Genomic DNA, 22,841 nt, shown 5'->3' with positions numbered 1-22,841 from the left:
ACTACTTGATCTTCGATACGGTGAAATAAATCTCGTCTACTCCAAGCTCTTTGCTTTCCATAATGTGGAAAGAGGTACTATGGGCCAAAATAAGGAAATAATCTGGTAAAGATGACCTCTAACATGCATACCTTAAGTGCTATGAGCATTTATTGAGAGCACGATATGTGTTTCACAGCAGCGATGATGAAGTATTCATAGCTCTTAAGACACGCGTTTTAGTGCCCTATTTACTCAGACATTTTTTGTTTCTAGTATCGCGTACTTTCAATTGTACGCGTTTACGCCATTGATTATGATACACCCTGTGTAAGCTGAATAATCTTGTAATGAACTACCTCTTATTATCAGTTCTCGTATTCTAATTGCAAATCTTCGAATTAAATAGTTTACTTGAGAATGCAGGCTTTCTCGGCGAATCTCAATGATAAAATTTTCTCGGGTTGACAGCTGAGTCAACGTATTGTTCTCCAGCAACGTTTCAGCAAGTCGCCTGAAGATGGCAAATAAGAAACTTGCTGAAACGTTGCTGGAGAACAACACATTGACTCGGCTGTCAACCCGAGAAGATTTTATCAAATAGTTTACTTTATCAAAGAAATAGCTCCATTCCTATTAATTAACATAAAACGAAAGTAGTACGATCGTCACTGATATTGCTTCATATTACCTTTTTTTCATTGACAACAAATAGTTTTGCTCAGTTTGACAGAGGATAAATTAATTGCTCTACATAAATCGTACGTTACAGATCCACTGACATCAATCTTTGGTATATGTCATCAGAAAATCAACATCATTTAGTGACTTAAACGACACCTTGTGTCTCGAGAACTTTGACAATATTACCCAATACATTTCATTACAATACACACTCCAGTTTGGCACTCGTAAAAATCACACTTCAGTAGTTTTCCTAATAAAAGATACAGCGCTGCTAAAAAAAATCGCAGCTGCGGAAGTAGACCACATAAATCATCCGGGTCTATAAAAGGATCAACGTCCATGACAACACTCAGATTTGTGATCAGGTTTCAGTGCTGGTTAGACTGACGTAGCGTCGCATCAGCCGTGTGTATCTTGAACGGCAGGACAGAATGGAGCTTCAGTACAAGTCCTGCGTGGCAGCTGTTTTTATCAGATATTGGTAAGAAATCACCCAGTTGTGACAGGTTAGTCATTCATGAGCCCCGAAATAACAAAGTGGCAATTATCGTTACAATCACTGTTTGTCATTCTATGAAAGTTACAAACCGACCCGCTATATGTGAAAGGGCGCGTGATAAATCAGTTTTGCCGTTTTAGGACCCGTTGTTACTATTTAAAGATGTGTTGTTCAGCAAATAAATTATTTATTTGACACCCTGGATGTGGAACTTGAGCTCACTTTCAGATTTGGCATAAAGCATTTGGCTCGAAAAATAAGTACTTTGTGACCGATTTCTGCAGCATATAATAAAAGTAAGTAGGTGAAGCAAATATCAATGATTAAACCAGACGAGACTGTATTTTAGTTCAAAATCAAAATGTTTATTAAAAAGTCAAGTCCTTTTGCTGTTAAAAACTCCTGAGATAGCAACGCAAGCTGGCTGCTAGTGCTCACAGGGCTTAACTAATGTCTCACTAGTAGAGAACAAAGTTCATTTCCTACACCTAAAACTTTTTTTCATCACAGCGCTTCACGAAAACTTGTACTTTTACAAAAATATTTCGCAACTACATCAAAATCTGGCACTGACTTCTCTCGTAAAATAATTTGGGTGGGGGGGTTGTGTACCGCCCAGAAACTAAGAACACACGAAATCTTCATTTTATCGTCTCCCAGCACGAACTGTTCACTGTCTGATCTCCGACAGCGAAGCGTTCTCTTTCATTAAAAAACAACAACAATCGCCGAATCCTTCTCTCCTGTGTGTTGTCTCTCTGCCACAGTTAGCAATCCCTTCATTGGTTGTCGCTTATTACTGCCTCCCTTCCAGTCGCGCCATCACTAGTGACGTATCTTAACACAAGATGAAATTTACAACTTTCGACAATATTACGCTATTTACATAAATGAAATATTGCATGAAGCGGCTAAAACTCATGATAATTTGATACTATATAATGTACAAATAAGCAATTATTTCTTACATAATGTTAAAGCAATAGTTTGCAACATCGATGTTCGCCTTTCACGTTCATTAAATGAAATCACAAGAAATGACGCAGCTAATGTTTGTGCTGAGAAAGACACGCAGCGTTCTCAAAACCTCTCATTGTGCATATCTTCCTTACCTACACTATAATTTGCATATTGAAGAGGAAAGCAGCCCTTAAATATTATTAGGTTCTTATTTACATTTACGTTGCATCCCCAGCCGCCAGGAGGGATGGACTGTCATCGGTACAGTCACCAATCTGCCAACGACCATGGAGGTCTTTGATTATGACTGTAACAGTAGTCATTTTGGATTACTTCCCATGTCACCAACTTCGCACTGTCTTGCTTGGAAGTGATAGGTAATTTTATATTAAAAATGAAGAAATTCCTCCAGCTGCATTTAAGGTGTAGATTTTATATTGGCGACTAGTTTCAACATTTTAACAACGTCATCTTCAGGCCCATACACCTGTTGACGTCAACTGCTTGCGGTTGATGCTAGAAGTCAGTGGTGAGATATGGACGTGCTCTGTGTGGAAGGTGGTTGAGTTACTACCCGCCTTCCACAATGAGCACGTCCATATCTCACCACTGACTTCTAGTATCAGCCGCAAGCAATTGACGTCAACAAGCGTATGGGCCTGAAGATGACGTTGTTAAAATGTTGAAACTAGTTGCCAAAATAAAATCTACACCTTAAACACAGCTGGAGGAATTTTTTCATTTTTAATATAAATTTATCCCAGCTGACGTCCCACTGTCCTCCATTTAAACTATTGGTGTACGATGATAGGTAAGTGGTACACCTGGTGTTTCATCAGATAGTAAATTGAACGTGTATCGTATTTGGTTGATTTGGCTACATATATTTATGCCTTACATGTCACTTCTTCGCGCTGCCACTCTCAACCCTAAGAGTTGTAAGTGAAGGAAATGGAGCACCTCAGCCGTATTTTCAAAGTATTTATTAATCAGTACCTGAAAATATGAAATGCATTCTCAGTTGTGATTATGATCAAGTATCAGCTGTATAAGAGAATGGCAACGAAGAAAATCTGTGCCGGACCAGGACGCTAACTCGGATTTCCCGCTTTATGCGAGCAGTCCCCTTATTCGCATCGGCTATCCGTGCACAACTCATGGTCGGACCAAAACTTCCACAAGTCATAGTTCTCGCCTAACAGCCTGTACTCGTACACACACTATGTAAGTCCCGTACGGGGGAGGGCATTTTAGTAGAAAGCCGCTGCGTGATATCGGCGGATAAATATGATATTGCAGTGCCTCTGTCGTTGAGAAGAGATTTACAGTGTTCCCTCGAATTTGCGTGCACGTCCAAAGAGACACTGCATCGTTCCACTGAACGACACAGGCACTGCAGTACCGTATTTATTATTCAGACGACTACGTTTAACGCTACATTTGCGTCATTTTCAGTTCCTGTTTACCAAGAAAAAACTTATATAGTTCGAATGCCTTTCTCTAATGACTTAATTGATGTACAAAATAGGGTATCACAGCTGCTTTAACATCGAAAAGGAAAAAAAATGGTTCAAATGGCTCTGAGCACTATGGGACTTAACATCTGAGGTCATCAGTCCCCTATAACTTAGTACTACTTAAAACTACCGAACCTAAGGACATCACACACATCCATGCCCGAGGCAGGATTCGAATCTGCGACCGCAGCCGTCGCGCAGTTCCAAACTGAAGCGCCTAGAACTGCTCGGCCACTTCGGCCGGCCGAAAAGGAAAAAATCACAATCAAAGTAGCCTATGAGTGTACACATCAATACATGTAAATGCTTTTTTTTTCATACATATTTTTTCAGAAATTTTAATCATAAAATGAATAAAAGTACTGAACAAAAAAACACACAGTGGAGAAATGTGTCATTCTAGTCATACATGTGGTTATTCGCATTTATGAAAGAGATGGAATCTTCTAAGATAACTATTGCCTTACTTTAAAACTACTACAGTATAAAGCTGTACAGTTTGTAGCAATTGCAAATTTTGAAAAGGGTAAAATATCAAACATGGTTCAACTGAAAAACATAAAGTGATATACAACAAGCATCACATGTAAAAGTTTGAAGAAGTGCTGTACCCAACGAAAGTAAAGTAACCCAACCATAGAAGGTTCCATCTTTCTCACATATGTTAATAACCACGTGTATGATAACAATGACACGTTTTTATGCCTTGTGTTTTTATGTTCATTTAATTTTATTCATTTTATGATTCGCTTCTGCAAAAAAAAATAAAAAAGTACACGAAACCTTTCCATGTATTGACGTTGTTTTTTCTCCTTTTTTAATATTAAAGTAGTTCTCGTATCTTATTTTTTACATCAGTTAAGTTATTAGACGCGGGCATTCTAACTATATAGCATTGGAGATATAGTGCGACAAACTATTGATGAAAATTAGGTGGTCTGTTAAGGTAAGAAGAATCGGTGAAGAAGGGAATTAAATGAAAACATTGACGAGAAGAGGGGACAGGATGGTAGGACATCTGTTCAGACATCACGGAATAAATTCCATGGTAACGGAGGGAGCTGTAAAACTGAAGCTAAATCCACCCGAACAGGCTATGAAAGCCCAACGGTATCGACCGGCCGCCGCGTCATCCACAGCTCACAGACGTCGCTGAATTTGGATGTGGACAGGCATGCGGTCGGCACACCTCTCTCCCGGCCGTATGTCAGTTTACGAGGCCGGGGCCGCTACTTCTCAATCAAGTAGCTCCTCAGTTTGCCTCACAATGGCTTGCCAAAAGCGCTCGGCAGACTGTATGGTCATGCACCCAAGTGCCAGCCCAGCCCGACAGCTCTTTACTTCGGTGATCTGTCGGGAGCCGGTGTTACCACTGCGGCAAGACCATTGCCAATACAGGGAATTACAGAGTGTAAAAACTGCAGAGGAAATTAGAGGCTGGAATACATACAACAAATAACTGAGGACGCAAGTGGAACTCAAAATGAAAAAAAAGAAAAAGAAAAAAGAAAACATCACGCAGTCTTCCTGGTCGTTGTTCTTGGATTGCGTCTGCAAGAAGTCTGAGTTATTGACACTAAATGTCAGCAGTGATGGATACACAGCGGGGAAGGAATTCGTAGCACAGCACACCGTCGCTGTTCCACCAGATGCGAAACATTATCTCTTGTGGATGCGCGCAGGTCTTTGTACGGGGATTTGACGCTTTGTTTGTGCTGAACGTTTCCTTTCTTTTATGTTAGCATAAAGATACCCTTTCTCGTCAGCAATAACGATACAGGACAGGAATGGTCGGTGTTATTCACGAGGAAGCAGAGACACACATACGGGCACCCGCTGCTTTCTGTGATGTTGCCTCAGAGCATGAGGCACCTGTATATCCGATTTTTTGAATCTTCCCCGTTGTATGCAAATATCGCACGATAGTCCAAGTCTATGGCTATCCGGACACTTTTGTTTAATCGACTGTAGAATTATGATTTTTAAGCCAAGGAATCCTGATGTTAGTGGGACCTCTTCACCAGAACGTGAGACAGCACTTTGCCGCGTTTTCATGTAGTTACTATTTCATCAAATTTCACACTTGTCGCGTCCCTGAAGTCCTCTTCGAAGTCTGTTAACAGTACCGCAGAAAAACAGCAAAATTACATTAAAAGTTATGTTTAACTTCATCATGAACCGAAAGCTATAAAAAATTACTTGCTTACGTCAGAAAATTAGTCATACTGAAAATATTAAATTTTTAACGTCGAACTGAAGATTCGAAAAAATTTTGTACTTGCAGTTGGCGTCCGTTTACTCCACTGCACAATATTTCGACTGGGTACCTCCCAGCCATCCTCAGGTGAGCCACCGAACGCTGACGAATGCTTCTCCCGTCCCGCAATTTGTTAACGCGGTGGTTTCATCAAAAGTTAGTGATTTTGATGGATAAATGTCTGTGACTGGTATTCTGGAGCCAGCAAATAGCCACAGTTACCATACACAAAAATGGCTCTGAGCACTATGGACTTAACATCTGAGGTCATCAGTCCCCTAGAACCTAGAACTACTTAAACCTAACTAACCTAAGGACATCACACACATCCATGCCCGAGGCAGGATTTGAACCTGCGACCGTAGCGGCAGCGCGGTTCCAGACTGAAGCGCCTAGAGCCGCACGGCCATAACGCCCGGCAGTTACCATACACAAGCACAAAACTGATTTAACAAAGTTGTACATAAGTCTATGAATACGCTACAAGATTCGCCAAAATATTATTAGTATACTGTTTATCCAGCTGCCTAATTTTATTTCGAGATAAGCATCATTTCATCCAAGAGCTGTAGCCGGAGGGCAGAGACGTCACGTTAGTTTTAGTGGAATATCACAAGCGAGCAGACAGTCGTGGAGGTGACCTGTCGCCAGATAAGATGCAAACCAGGTGCGTAGAGCCTTATGACAGCCCGTGTAACAATGGTGGGTTAAATGTTCGATGTTAAGCTGCCAACACTGGACCATACAGCAATTAAAGTGTTCAGTTTACATCATAACGAGCAATGAATGTCCGTCAATAGAGAGCTAGCGATCTCTTAAAGTGATACTGCATTTCAAACAATAGCTTCCAGTTTCACTATATTTAGGTTTCCAAGCCAATAATAACTCTGTGTTTTCTCCTCAGCCGACCGGGGTGGCTGAGCGGTTCTAGGCGCTACAGTCTGGAACCACACAACCGCTGCGGTCGCAATGCTATACGACATCGGATTAATAAGAATTGTGAAGGTGGTTCGATAAACCCTCTGCCAGGCACTTGAATGTGATTTGCAGTGTATCTATGTAGACGTGGACGTAGGAACATTAGAAAAAAGTATTCCGGTTTTTGTTAGGAAAATGAACAATTGTTTCGTAACTTAATTAAATGCCTTTTGTTCTAACACTGTCGACTTTGAGGCTTCTAAATTTATCATCAGGTGTACCTTACGCCTATACATCTGATGATGAAAAAATAACTCTGGAAACCGACTAAAGTGTAACAAATTAAAGACATGTAAATAGGTAACCTATCTTATTCCTAATTATGCGAATGCGTTCGCAATAGCCCGTTCAGTGATAGGAAGTTTAAATATATTCCCTTTTGTGCGAGTGACTGACACCGAAAATTAAAAGCACCATAACAGGTACTGGGGGCCGAGCTGTTTTTCAACGATAGAGCATAACAGTCTCAAGTTCGAGACCCTCGACCCCCATGTTTATAGTAATAACATACCAGCGTTTGTTGCCGGGACTGTGCTAATGATAGGATGCTACTCCAGATGAGAATCTTTCTGATAATTAATGGTACAGAAGGAGTTTTAGCGTCTGATTATCCGGTTTCCAGAAAAGTGATGATCGTCGAAATTGGTAATAGGTTTCCTTAAGCGTGATGAGGCAAGTCATGTGAGCTCAGCCCCTAGGCACGCAATAGCGTCATACTTATTCTCGTGAGAGGCTGCCTGCGGCAAAACGAGATCTAGCGCCCAACAGACTGGCCACTCTGAAGAAAGGTGTTATTGGCCACCAACGCCGCCAGTGATCCACAAAAAGTAGTCCGCTCCCGAGAAGCTGAGAAGGGAATTAAATGTAGCCGTGATGCCATGCCTCAGATAGCTGCCTACACGTTGATACTGTAGAAGCCGCCGCCAGAGCCTGCGGGCTCGACTCCCTGTCACGTGCTGTACTGCGACTCATCCAGTGGTGGCGCACTTCAAATTGAATACTTCATTACAGCAACAGCGTTGCAAAAATTTGTACCATCCTCATAACTTGAACAGTAAACGGCTTTTTCTTATCGAAAACTTGAGTAATTCCTACTCATTTTTCACCAAACACGTCCTAGTCAATGGTGAAGTTGACCGAGAGCTTGTTGCTCGTAGACACTTAGAAAGACTCAATATAATAAATAAGAGGTTTATGAGCAAATAATTCAATTAAAACTAAGCATTTAATGAGAATCAGAATACAGATTCTTGTGTTAAGTACACTATTGGCCATTAAAATTGCTACACCTAGAAGAAATGCAGATGAGAAACGGGTATTCATTGGACAAATATATTATACTAGAACTGACATGTGATTACATTTGCACGCAATTTGGGTGCATAGATCCTGAGAAATCAGTACCCAGAACAAGCACCTCTGGCCGTAATAACGGCCTTGATACGCCTGGGCATTGAGTCAAACAGAGCTTGGATGGCGTGTACAGGTACAGCTGCCCATGCAGCTTCACCACGATACCACAGTTCATCAAGAGTAGTGACCGGCGTATTGCGACGAGCCAGTTGCTCGGCCAACATTGACAAGACGTTTTCAATTGGTGAGAGATCTGGAGAATGTGCTGGCCAGGGCAGCAATCGAATATTTTCTGTATCCAAAAAAGGCCAGTACAGTACCTGCAACATGAGGTCGTGCATTATCCAGCTGAAATGTAGGGTTTCGCAGGGATCGAATGAAGGGTAGAGCCACGGGTCGTAACACATATGATATGTAACGTCAACTGTTCAAAGTGCCGTCAATGCGAACAAGAGGTGACCGAGACGTGTAATCAGTGGCACCCCGTACCACCACCCCGGGTGATACGCCAGTATGGCGATGACGAATGCCCGCTTCCAATGTGCGATCACCGCAATGTCGCTAAACATGGATGCGACCATCATAATGCTGTAAACAGAACCTGGATTCATCCGAAAAAATTACGTTCTGCCATTCGTGCACCCAGGTTCTTCGTTGAGTACACCATCGCAGGCGCTCCTTTCTGTGATGCAGCGTCAAGGGTAACCGCAGCTATGGTCTCCGAGCTGATAGTCCATGCTGCTGCAAACGTCGTCGAACTGTTCGTGCAGATGGTTGTTGTCTTGCAAACGTCCCCATCTGTTGACTCAGGGATCGAGACGGCTGCACAATCCATTACAGCCATGCAGATAAGATGCCTGTCATCTCGACTGCTAGTGATACGAGGCCGTTGGGATCCAGCACCGCGTTCCGTATTACCCTCCTGAACCCACCGATTCCATAGTCTGCTAATAGTCATTGGATCTCGACCAACGCGAGCAGCAATGTCGCGATACGATAAACCGAAATCGCGATAGGCTACAATCCGACCTTTATCAAAGTCGGAAACGTGATGGTACGCATTTCTCCTCCTTACACGAGGCATCACAACAACGTTTCACCAGGCAACGCCGGTCAACTGCTGTTTGTGTATGAGAATTCGGTTGGAAACTTTCCTCATGTCAACACGTCGTAGGTGTCGCCATCGGCGCAACTTTGTATCTATGCTCTGAAAAGCTAATCATTTGGATATCACAGCATCTTCTTCCTGTCGGTTAAATTTCGCGTCTATTGCACGTCATCTTCGTGGTGTAGCAATTTTAATGGCCAGTAGTGTACATAAAAAAATATTAAACTTAAATAATTTCTATTAAGGGGGCTAATAATCGGATGGCTTTAAAGTAGCCCAGGTTGGAAATTTGGGAGGGATTGCATGAAATAGCTCTATGATCGCAATTAAGAAATATGTGGGCATTTGTTTTCTAGCTAAATTTGTTCCAAACCCAAAGGGTATCAATGGTTCAAATGGCTTTGAGCACTATGCGACTTAACTTCCGAGGTCATCAGTTCCCTAGAACTTAGAACTAATTAAATCTAACTAACCTAAGGACATCACACACATCCATGCCCGAGGTAGGATTCGAACCTGTACCAGAGCGGTCGCTCGGCTCCAGACTGTAGCACCTAGAACCGCACGGCCTCTCCGGCCAGCCCCAAAGGGTATCAAATGAAGAACATAATTGTAAGGGAATGCTGCTGCCAGACACTTATTACACAATACGGCACGCACTTCGTGAATTATAACTCAGGCGTTGGAAATGTTTAGGAAAGGAAACAGAAAGAATTCATCAAACGCACGTAATAGGTACATTCACACTCGTAATCAATAGGGAGGGAAGAATAGAAACTGTAATGGTATTTCCATACACCAAACGTTCACGTATTGGGTAAGAGACTGATTACAATGACGGAAAAAAATCGCAACACCAAGACGGAGTTGTGTGACATAAACGAAAGTTGGTAGGCGTGTTTCTGTATCTTAAACATGGTGGTATTCACATCTGACACCACTCGCGTAAGAGAGGTGCTAGTAGCGCCTCTATAAGGATGTAAATCAGGTTTGCCTGAAATACGTGCATTAACGGTCGTGAGCTTTAGTTACCTTTGATAATGGACGTGGTGCGTTGCCGTTAGTCAAGAATGCCTTCAAGGCGACGAAGACTGCATTTCCAACGTCTCACTGATTTCAGTAAGGCCGTATAACAGGGCCACGAGAAACTGGGAGTTCCTTGTGCGAAGACCATCGTGATCGGCTTAAGGCTTTGGAGCATCGTATCGCATCTGCAGCAGCAGTTAGAGCAGCCGTCGGGACCCCAGTGATACTACGAACTGTTACGAATCGCTTACTTCAAGGACGGCGCCGAGCCAGATGTCATATCGCGTGAATACCATTGGCGGCAAACCTCCGCCATTTGCGACCTCAATCGGTCAAGTGAGACCTCGTTGCAGGACACGGTAGAGGTCAACTGTGTTTTTTGATGAAAGCTGGTTCTGCGTCTCTACAAATGATGGCTCAATGTTGGTTATACAGAAACCAGTTGAGGGCCTGCAAGCCACCTGTCTTCCTGGACCTACATCTGGTGTTATACTCTGAGATACTATTTCATATAACAGCAAGAGCTCTCTCATCGATATCTCACGCACCGCGACTGCAGGTTTGTACGTCTGTCTAGTGATTCGACCTGCTGTGCTGCCATTCATGAACAGCTTTCCAGGGGGTGTTTTCAAACAGGATAACGCTCGCCCACGTACCGCTGTTGTCACCCGACATACTTTACAGAGTAGCATATTGCCTTGTCCTGCTCGATAACTACATCTGTTTCCAGTCGAGCACATACAACGTATCATTGGATGACAACTCAAGCGTCGTCTAGAAACAGCATTAACATTCCCTGTAATGACTGAGCAAGTGCGAGAGGCGTGGAACTTCATCACAAGAACTGGTATTTGGTACGTGTACAACACAATCCATGTACGTTTGCATATTTGCATTCTGGGCTTTACACCGTTTATTAACGTACCAGCATTTCACATTTGCAACGGCTTATCTCGCGCTTACATTAACCTGTGATCTTGCAATACCTAGATAAATATATTCCCGAAATTTTATTACTATTGCGATTTTCGTCAGTCACTTTTCTTTTACCGGTCAAACACGTCGCCAGAGCCGCACGGGGTAGTCGTGCGGTCTACGGTGCCTTGCGACGATCCGCGCGGCTCCTCCCGTCGGAGGTTCGAGTCCGCCATGGGGCATGGGTGTGTGTGTGTTGTCGTCAGTGTAAGTTAGTATGAGTTACATTAAGTAGTGCGTAACCCTAGGGACGGATCACCTTAGCAGTTTGGTCCCATAGAAATTTACCGCAAATTTCCGATTTCCACGTCGTCAGTTACTTAATTCTAAATTCCGAACTTCGGGAATACGACAAATGTTGTGATTAAATAAATAAACATTTGGAACAAATTAATTTGGCACGCGAAATAGAATTGTAATTGAACAGTTAATTTGAATTCTCCAACAACCATACGAATCAGCAATGAAAAAAGTCCTGCTTTAATAAACGCGAGTAAAAACCATTGGTTTCTCGATGCGTATTACTGGAAAGGAAAATGGTTAACAAGAAGAATTAATATTGACAGTAAGCAAGAAATGATTGTCTTGTTTCAAAACCTCAGCATGCTACAAAAATAGTCGTGGTATATCTCAGACAAAGTACACAACGTGACAACAGTGAACTCGCGAAAGATATTCGTGTGAAATGAAATCACACCCACAGGAAAGATTATTACAGACGCTACAACAAAAGAAGATGGAATACCAGAAATGAAGGGTCAGTGTGTCACATGAAAAACACATGGGTGCAAACACGCAATCTCACACATTACAACAAACGCGAAACTCAGGAAATGAAATGAAACCGAATGACAGATAATGAATTCAATCACGAACATACAAAAACAAACACATAAATTCGCACATAACAATCACAAACTAAGTGGATTTATACATAGGTAGACTAAAACACTCTCCCACAGTTTAGTTCCGATAGGATTACATATCATTCTAAAGAAACGGATTATTAATAGACATGATATCACTCCCTAATTGAAATGAATTATACGGCATGACTTGCAATGGTTACACCTGAAAGAAACGCATTAGAATCTCATCTAAAGTAAGTCTTAGACATAGTAATTTCCCGACTTACATTGTTGGAGATGATCTCAAAGACTTACCGAAGCCCGAGAGTATAGTGAGGCCATTACACTACCGGATCGGCGTTCATAGGTAACAGCGGAAGCAGTCGGAAAAAATACGCGCCAGGTACCTGCACCAACACGCGCAACAGCTGCTGTCCAGTGGCCACTAATGTCTCATTGACCCAACATAGTTCTATCCAAACTCTACATAAAAGATGTGTAAACTGCCATTACCTTCAAAAGAACCGTTAGTCGCGAACCAAAACAGTTTGAAGCTTCACACGGAAACTCAAGCACTCTATCTACCAAACGAGAGAAGAATTAGGAAAAGAAACTCAGAAATATAGCAGGGATACATAAGCAATTAATAGACATATAAGTGCGTGAAACATAAAACATAAATTGGCCAATTAGAAGATATGAATACTGAAATGTTGCCGTCCGGGGTGACCGAGCGGTTCTAGGCGCTACAGTCTGGTCGCAGGTTCGAATCCTGCCTCGGACATGAATGTGTGTGATGTCCTTAGTTAGGTTTAAGTATTTCTAAGTTCTAGGGGCCTGATGACCTCAGAAGTTAAGTCCCATAGTGCTCAGAGCCAATACTGAAATGTCGCTATGAATAAAGCACTCTGCTTTTCATTTTTTATCCGTGTAAGAGGATAGATACTATTAGAGCTGCTAAGAAATTTCGGAAAACCGAAACGTCAATACAACCAATGAAACGGCTGACATACAGAGGTTTCCATTTTTTTTCCTAAGTATACTTTCTACCACCGTCATGCTTAGCCAACTCTGTAATGGACATAAAGGTAAGCCTACACTCTTAGTTCAGTTCGAGAGCTCGCTACATCTCCGGTGGCTGGTGCTACGACGTTGCCTGTGTACGCTGTTCCAACTAACGTGCCTCAAAGAATCTTTAAATCTTAGACCGTACCCGAGTTGCCTGCCACTCTATTGCAAGACAAGATGGTCAACGCGGAAAGCTGCCCGCTGATATGCGATTGACGGTATTTTAGACTTACGCTGTGCCATCTCGTTGTTATATCACGTGTTCTCTTTGGCACAATACTGCGTCACTGTCGAAGTCTTCTCGTGCAGTACGTTTATGCCTTCTTTGTGGTCCAGTACGAGATTTCTGATGTAATAGGATGCATGAAAAAATGAAATGTCGTGTGGCTAGGGCCTCCCGGCGGGTAGACCGTTCGCCTGGTGCAGGTCTTTCGAGTTGACGCCACTTCGGCGACCTGCGCGTCGATGGGGTTGAAATGATGTGATTAAGACAACACCCAGTCCCCGAGCGGAGAAAATCTCCGACCCAGCCGGGAATCGAACCCGGGACCTTAAGATTGACATTTCGTCACGCTGACCACTCAGCTACCGGAGCCGGACAATAGGATGCATGAGCGATAACAATGTGAAAATCGTCTCGAAATTGCAGTATAATATAAATCTCTGATGTCAGCATTGGAACTCCGATACGCCCCAAGTATATCTACGATTCCAGTTGTTAATACGCATCACAAATTTCAAGCCTGATCTCAACTATAGATTCTCAAAAGCATTAGAAGTATATATTCGGAACATACGTACAGCGATATAAAACGAGTTTGAAAAAAATGTTCAAATGTGTGTGAAATCTTATGTGACTTAACTGCTAAGGTCATCAGTCCCTATGCTTACACACTACTTAACCTAAATTATCCTAAGGACAAACACACACACAACCATGCCCGAGGGAGGACTCGAACCTCCGCCGGGACCAGCCGCACGGTCCATGACTGCAGCGCCCGAGACCGCTCGGCTAATTCCGCGCGGGTTTATAATGGAAATTTGGTACAGTGAATTTTAAATGTAAGCTTTTCGATGAAGTTCCTGTGGCCTTCCTTAACAAGAAATATACTTTTTCTTCAGCACGTTACATGTGACTACTTGCTGTACACTCTCACCGCTTAAAGGATGTGCTCCACATGTCTTCGTCGCATTTCGCTGCAGTACCGCACTCGTCTTTGCTGTGAGTTGCAAATTTTTTGAAAAACCTGTGGGTAATTTCGTAAATCTTGAAAGGCCTATGAATCATCTGCACCGTTTCTTCAACCTTATCGATGCTAGTGTTGATATGAGATCTGGAGACTGTGGCGGCCAGGGAAGATACGACAGTTCATCCTCGTGCTCACAAAATCAGCTCTGGACGATGCAGCCCGCCTGAACACGGCCCTGTCCTCTTGGGAAACAGCATCACCGTTGCGGAACCAACATTGTACCATCCGAGGGACCTGATGAGCAAAAATGGTCGCATATTCCTTGGCAGTAACGCGACTCAGGTCTCCACCTAACTCACACCATGCTTCACTCTTGGGGCCTAAACTCGACAAGAAGTTGGAAAAAGTGTGAAAAAAAAGACTTTTCCGACCAAATGATACTCTTCCATTTCTCCATATTCGAGGTTTAATGGCTTCGGTGCCAGGTTTTGCCATCATAAGCATTTGAATCACAGATGTGTGCTTTTAGAATTCGAGCTCTCTCTGCGGTTCCCTACTTATGAAGCCCCCTCCATGTTATTTTGGGGGTGACGGGATTCGGGAGTGCGACCTTTAGTTCTGCAGTGTCGTCTGCTTCTGTCACCTCTCTCTTTTCGTCAAAACTCTCTTCAGTGACCGTCCGTTGCGATCACTCAACACACAGTTTCATCAGAGCTGTGATTTAGCGGATGATGTTTTTACTCTTTTCCTGTATGCCGTATAAATCCTTGACATGGTACCTCCTGTAACACCAAACACTTCGGCTACCATGGTCACGGAAGTGCCCACCACGCGAACACCAACAATCTGCCCACGTTCAAATCGCTTAGCTTCGACATAATGCACTGAGAACGCTAAAAGTAAAAATAAGGTCTAGGTTTAAATTATTGTCTGGACTGGTGTAATGTAATAACTAATAGGCTTGTATTGTTTTAACAAATTACAGTTATTGCCGGCGGCTGCCGTTTACGAAATTTTGGATCAACAATGGACAAATCGTGATAACTCTGTGTATACCGATACGCACGAAAGAATCTGTCTAAATACAAAGGCTGCCGCCTGCTACACATTACAGCTATAGTAAGCTTCCATTGTGGTAACAAATTTCAGCTTCTGATATGGAGTTATTTCAACGGTCAGTCAGTCAACAGCTTACTGTCGAAGAGTGAGGTGATTATGCAATGCGCTTGCGATTGTATAAAAGGAAGTGTTACTGCAGAAATACAGTGTTGAACCAACAAACTTTCTTTGCTTCCTTTTCTAATAAAATACAGCTTATTACCAAAAACATAGATGAGAGTGTGATAGTATTTAAGAAATGCTAGTGAATGAGTGAAATGCTTTCTGAATCTTCAGTTACTCTTTCTCAGTCTTCGAACGTACGATGTGCTCTTTCTGCACAATCTTTAGGTCGTCATCCTAAACAAAGTGTTGAATGCGAGATTAAGAATCAGCATAAATATAAGTGTAGGCACAAATGGTTGTACTTTGACCGGAATCTGGGTGGGGGATTCTTCAAAATTGTGTGAAATACTTTTAAAAATGATATCAAAGATCTACAAACTACAAAAAAACAGGGGGTGTGTTCGCTTCTGTACCTTTCAATAAATTTAGAAAACCTGCTTGAAGCACAATTTTCCATTACAAATATTTTTCCTTAATGGAAGACGAAAGTGCAAGTGTTTCTAACCAAATTGAAATGTCTTTGCTAGTTGGTTACGTTGCATCGCCTCCACCTTTCGAATCGAAGGAAAGGTTTTTATGTATGATTGAATTGAAACGTACTATAGTTGACTCCATATATACATCAACTGATAGTGAGCTAAGGAAAGGAAAACTTTCTTATGGTAAATTAGTTGTAGCACGCTCTTTAGATTGTACTGCTAATTTTATGATTCTGTCATTCAGATCCGCACTCGATTATCAGAAAAAAGCGGGCACGATATTCTATACATTATCTGCAGGACACATGTTTTGTCATTTGCTGCCACCAACTGTAAGAATAAACATCTTGTAACAAAACACACATTACATACTGATAAGGACATTTATAAACTTTTTCATGCTTCTCCGAAACGAGAAAATGTATTGTATGAAGTTCAGTATGCCTTAGAGCAACCTGGCTTAAAAAGGCCCGAAGCTGTTGACATCCGCTTTTGATTTCCGCTGATTGGGTAGCTATCCCACAGTTCATGCTATATTCCTATTCCATTACGATGAGTTGTGAACGTATACACAAGGACGGTGCGGATTTAACATGTCCTTCTGGATGAATATTCTTAGAAGTGATGAGTTACAATTTCATTGTTGGTTTAGTGCTTTTGGACGATGCATTAAACACCGTCTCAAATTTAAGTAAAGTATTGCAAAAACAATCACTCAAAATTTCACTGCTCCCTGTATTTGTTTTAGGAACTCTGGAACATTTAAGACACATCGACTGCCTTTGTGGTTGCGATGGAAATAGTGTGGAAAATGATATACTAAATAAAATTAGAAAACTGCAAGTGGACACAACAGAAGTTATAACTGTGCTATTGGCGTACGACAAGAAACAGACGATGAAAAACGTAAGGAAATTTGTGAAAAGCTTCATTAATGAAATTAGCAATAGTTCGAGGACAAGACTGTGAAAGTGGTAGATCTAAGTGCATATTTTGAAAGTTTTAAAACATTTCAAGAATTTAGTGATAATGTTTTTAAAAAACTGTGCATGATGTTAGGACTTAAAATATTGACACTGTTATTCCAGACTTTTGTTCTTTTCAGTATGTTTCTCGTAGTTAATCAGAAGATTTGTCTTCTGATGTTTCTTTTATCTTAAGGGCAGTCATCGACTATGAAGAATTAAGGACACTCGTTGAATATGTGCTGTGCATTTCCACCTCCAGTGTAGAAAGGCTGCTCAGCACAATGAATAGGGTGATCGCAAAATTAAGAACCAGGATGCTTCAAGCTTCTGTGAATGTATCAACAGAGGTGGCCGAAGAATCCACAGAAATTTTCATTGATACTGTCAAAAAAAGCCTGGACGTATTAGTTTGGTGTAACTGTAATTTATTGCACGCAGTCGTATTGTTTTACTAATTCTCATAATTTTATTCTTGAAGATAATTAATTAACTTAGCCTATGCATACTGTGTTGGTTTTAGTGTGCAAGTTGTTGTTTTCTGTTCTGTATTGCAAGTGGTGTGCTTTAATTGTATGTACAAGTGCTGATCACTAAAGTGCATGATTTGTAGGCACCTTATCACGGGCAAATTACAGTCTTTTTATGGAAATATTATTTGAAGGTTTAATGCCCGCAAAATGAAACATGCAAAAAGCTGTGTGAAGCACTGTACTAGCTCGTATGTTAATAAAATGTCTCACGTTCGTTTTGCATTGCAATTTCATTGAAATAAATACTGCCATAATGTCATGGTTTCGCATAGGGAAATATTATTGCTTGTCGTATTTATCATTGATTATTTCGGAGTACGTTAATTTCTGTGAATTTACGTATCTGAAATAAAAGATAGATGTTATGCGCAACCATAACAATGAACTATTAATCTTTGCAAATAAACTGAAATGAACACTGATGCTAAGTAACATAATTAATTCAAACTTTTTTAAGTTATTGTCGCGGCTCTGTGCCGTTTAATATTGGCAATATTCAAATAATACGTTTCGGTCGTGCAAATGGTCGTCAACAACTCGCTGTATTGCGCATTCTGATATTCTGAAAAATATAAGTCATAAGCTTCCTAACATGTAGGGATGCTAGAGTCACATAAATAAATGTTTTAAGAGCTAATAAACACATATTTAACCAAAATGCAACTTAAGTACTTTTAAATGTCTCTGACATCTATCCTCGTCCAAGATCGGTACTAGAGTAAGTAAATACATAAAATCATTCGACTGATTCACAATTATTAATTTTTATAACATGGAACAAAGAATAACATACACGATAAATCGATATTATTTCTAAATACAATTACTTTGAATGATAAATGTTTTCTCTGTAGACTTTTTCGTACGTCTTTCATAAATAATAAAGGTCTTAATTCATAGCACTGTTCCTGATTCGATACGAATAAATATTGTTCTCCCAAAGGCAACGAGTACAATACTTATTACTTAAAATCCGCACCCACCCCTTTTAAAGTTTAATATCCCCCCCCCCTCCAAAGTAAAGCGACTGTATCCATCACCAAGTGTGCATAACAACACGGTTCGCAGCGTCTGAACATGACGAATTGGTCGGTCGTCGATATCTGGCGCAGAAAAGTGGAAACAACGATTCGCCCGAAGACCCGAAAGTAAACCACGATTTCTCTTCTCTCGTGAGGAGAGTCACCGGTTGCCTCACAGGGGAGTTTGAAACTCTGAGGCAGAGTGTCGGTTGTTGCAGGCGTGGCCACTGGGACAATGAGGATCAGGGGCTGCTAGGCTGCTTCCCGCGGCGCGGACCGGCGGCCAAGTTCAGGGACAGCCGGAGCTCTGCGGACACGCCCGGCCTCCGCTAATGGGACAGCGGCAGCCGAAAGGCCGGCAAAAAGCGGAGCCGGTCGGCGAACCCGTGGGCAGCCCAGAGCAGAAGCCGCCAAGGACGGGGGCCGACCGCTCCGTATATAAGGGACCACTGGCCACCGCCGGGGCATCACTCGACTTCCGAGGTTCCTCTGCTCTCTGGCCGCAGCTCGTCTCCAACCACCTCCGCCGACACCATGAAGGCTTTCGTAAGTACCACGTGCCCAAGTGGCACAGGCCGCTCCTAACCGTAACCCGCATAATCTAGGTCTAACTCTGCTTGCTCAGAACCGTTGAAAACAGTAATATTCTTATCTTGCACGGGCCCTCCACTACTTTGGGATTTTTGCGTGTGAGACGGTATCTTACCGTAATGCGGGAACTGTTTATTTCTTGACTTCCCATCGTACGTTTCAGCTCTACGTTTGTCTGAATGTCCTTGCCAGTTTTGCATAGCACCAAAAGTCGCTCTTTTCTAGTACTCGTGGTATGTTCTCCATTTCCGCAGCAGGTGCCTGGTTCATGAGAAGTTTTAGTTCACCAAGTCTCACGGTAAATCCAACTACATTGGGCCTCTTGGGCATGAAGTGACATCTTTTCCAAAGCTGTCGATGTCAGTCTACGTTACCGTAACTTTTACCTTTCTTTAATGAGTTTTCTATCACCAGACCACTCCTACTTGTAAGACTCACAGTCACGTTTGGTCTAGGGCTTCTAGGTCGAACTTTGCTTGCTGCGGACTGTTGAAACTATCGATGCGTAGACCAATTCCTTTCGTATCGAACGGTTGCGCATTTAATCTCAAGAGCACTTTGTTACATCATAGCAATCATAGTGGAGAATTATTGGCAAAAGAGAGACAGCGCAATTAATGTAGAAATCCATAGTAGAATCTGTCTTGAGTCTTCTCAATAGAATTTCCACTTTGCCAATGTTCATTTCGAATTGACAGCATTATCTTCCGGCCTTTAGTCGTAAGGACATTAGCTGCATTGTCAACACGCCAGAAAGACATATCTGTGAGAGTTACAGTGGGTTCTTAATTGTAATTTGTGGTATTTTTATGGAACACACCTAGAATTAGAGATGAATATGTGGAGATTTTTGTTAAAGCTTATAGTATGCCATAGACTGTCGCTGATTTCTGTCCTATAGAAATTCTGGTCCTTTGCACCACTAAAAGTTTGTTCCATTCCAGTACTCATGCTAAGTTCTCCTTTTCCGCAACTCGTTCAGTGTGAAATTGTAGATGATGTACCCTCCAGACATATGCAGGTACATCGAGCTCCACGAGAGCGCTTCTAGGGCATGAAACAGTAGTTGATTTCAATGTCTGACTGGCGGTTGTGTGCTCAGACGATACCGTATTCCTTCGTATATTTACACGTGTTATATTACACTTATTAACAAAGAGGATCAATTGGTAAATCTACATCTGGCTGCTCTGCAGTTCACACTTAATTGTTTTAGCAGAGCGTCTATCAAACCCCTGTCAGATTATGTTTCTAGCCTTCCAGTCTCGAACAGCCTCGAAGAGGAATAGTTAAAGTTTCCTCTGCGACTTCTGATTTCTCTTATTTTATTACTCTGCTTATTTCTTCCTTTGTTTGTGGGAGTCAACAAAACATTTTCGTGTTAGCTTTCAGTCTTTTCCTGTCACATATTCCGCTTGTCCAATAGAGGGTAATAATCTTGAAGGGCAGATACGAGGGCTCGAGTACTGACCTAACACAGTTTTAATTTGTAACATAGTAACTCCCTCATTGTTTCCATGACATTCGTACATTTTCTACTGATTGTGATTGATCGGAGGTATTAGAAAAAGCTGATACCCTGATGAATCTTGAATTGAACAATTTAGGTCTTTCTACATACACACATCCATAAAATTACGTATTTGAGCACCTGTAGTTATTGTATCACCCGCCATTATCATTGTCGGTGATTCTAGACATTGCAACAATTTCCCCTAGATATAGCAGTAAGGTGTAAATACTGTTCAGAAAATATTTCTTAAGTAAATTTATACAATTGTGGACCAAGTGCAGTCCCCTGAGGAACATACAAAGTTATTCGTATATCTGATAAACCTTGGTCATCTTGGACAGCATAGTCTAGTCTAGCTCCCAGATATAGCTACATCTGAATGCAGATACAACTGGTTTAAGGAAAATGTATGTGATCCAAGTGTATCGACGCCATTACTTTTTTGACATGGTTGACATGGTAAGCTGTTCTGCTGAGATGGCGTGACATGGTGTGTTTCCTGCAGGTGTGCGCCGTCCTGATGGCCCTGCTGGTGGCCGTGGCCTTCGCCGCTGAGGAGAAGGACCTGAAGGGCTCCGAGGCAGTGTATGTGGCGTCGCCCTACGCGGCTACGTACGGCTACTACGGCTACCCCTACGCCGCCGCCGCCTACCGTGCCGCCCCCGTCGTCAGCGCCTACTCCGGCTACCCCTACGCCGCCTACCCTTACTACTACCGCTGAGGTCTCCGCGAGACTCCGCAGCTGACCACTCAACACATGACGGATCAACGCCACACCCAAACACACTTGCCTTATAGCACACTTTTTTAAAAATACAACTGTTTCACAAAACAATATCAGTGTATAAGTTTATTATTTCTCTCCCTATCAATAATCCATTCCACATGATTCCCTTACAGTATTCCTCAAACTAAACCATCATCTTGAGATTTATGGACAGTTCTGCAGCTGCATAATAACGTTGGAAACGCTGAGTGGTACTAAAAGATACAGAGCAAACGAGGGTATAAATCTTTTGAACAAGTCACATTCACATCAAAAACTATTTTTCCATACACAAAGTCAAAAGTTTTCGTTTGTCAACATTAAGAAAATGCGAGATCTCACTGGTAATGAAGATGGCCATGTAACCAAAGTAGATCAAAATCATCACACTTGCCGCACTAGACTTCCCAAACTGAATATGAAATAAGTAAAAACGTCTCTGAAGATAAATAATCAACGGAACCCAGGAATTAAAGCATTTTCTCTCTATGTGATTGTATGAATTGACGTGAAATAGCCATAGATTAGAAGAGCCTTATATCGAATTTTGTGTAACTTTTGATATATGACGTGTGCTAATTTCAAGGTGTCAGGCCACTTAAATATTCCGGGACCTCTCAGTTTTCATCTTAAACTGGGACACCAGTTGTTTTACAGCTCTAAAACCAGATGCATCCACTTATACTTCACATTTGGTGAATACGAAAAGAGCAATTGGTGAGCTTGTCCATTACTTCCATAAACCTATAAATTATGCCTGCTTTGGGTAGTATCCACTCAGTCAAGTCATTCTATTAAATAAATCAAATTGTCTTATATTCTCAACTTTCGCTCAGTCCAAAAAATGTCCCACAGACAAACAATTTGTGCACCTCCCTAGAGGCAAAACTGCGAAAATGATATCAAATTGTTGATACTTTCATGTTTTGCCGCTGTTTTATACACACTCTCCTCATCTGGACACATCTGGCTCTTGTTGCCAATTTTTCCATCTCACTTACTACGCACTGTGTTCTCTAAATACAAAATAACCTGCAGAACTTTCACCAACGTTAATAAATCTATGCTGATCAACAATTAAATAAGAGTTAGTCACTCTTTCATAAGATAGGTATCACACCACCTCAGTTATTAGAGTGTCGCCGGCTGGAGTGACCGTGCGGTTCTAGGCGCTACAGTCCGGAACCGCGAGACCACTACAGTCGCAGGTTCGAATCCTGCCTCAGGCATGGATGTGTGTGATGTCCTTAGGTTAGTTAGGTTTAAGTAGTTCTAAGTCTAGGGGACTGATGACCTCAGATGT

At 41.9% G+C, this 22,841-nt stretch overlaps 1 protein-coding gene across 1 annotated transcript; it reads left to right on the top strand.

Annotated features, from left to right (window-relative positions):
• Positions 1-19,058: 19,058 nt before the first annotated feature.
• LOC124606899 (cuticle protein 4.9-like) lies at positions 19,059-21,607 on the top strand. The gene is made up of 2 exons (XM_047138999.1): positions 19,059-19,214; positions 21,278-21,607. The coding sequence occupies exons 1-2, from the start codon at positions 19,203-19,205 to the stop codon at positions 21,491-21,493; spliced, it is 228 nt and encodes a 75-aa protein (XP_046994955.1). The 5' UTR covers positions 19,059-19,202; the 3' UTR covers positions 21,494-21,607.
• The last annotated feature ends 1,234 nt before the right edge of the window (positions 21,608-22,841 follow it).

The sequence above is a fragment of the Schistocerca americana genome, chromosome 3 (genome assembly GCF_021461395.2).
Source record: "Schistocerca americana isolate TAMUIC-IGC-003095 chromosome 3, iqSchAmer2.1, whole genome shotgun sequence".
Lineage (NCBI taxonomy): Eukaryota > Metazoa > Arthropoda > Insecta > Orthoptera > Acrididae > Schistocerca > Schistocerca americana.
Note: the sequence above shows the minus strand (reverse complement) of the source record. Positions and strands in the feature narration are given on the sequence as shown.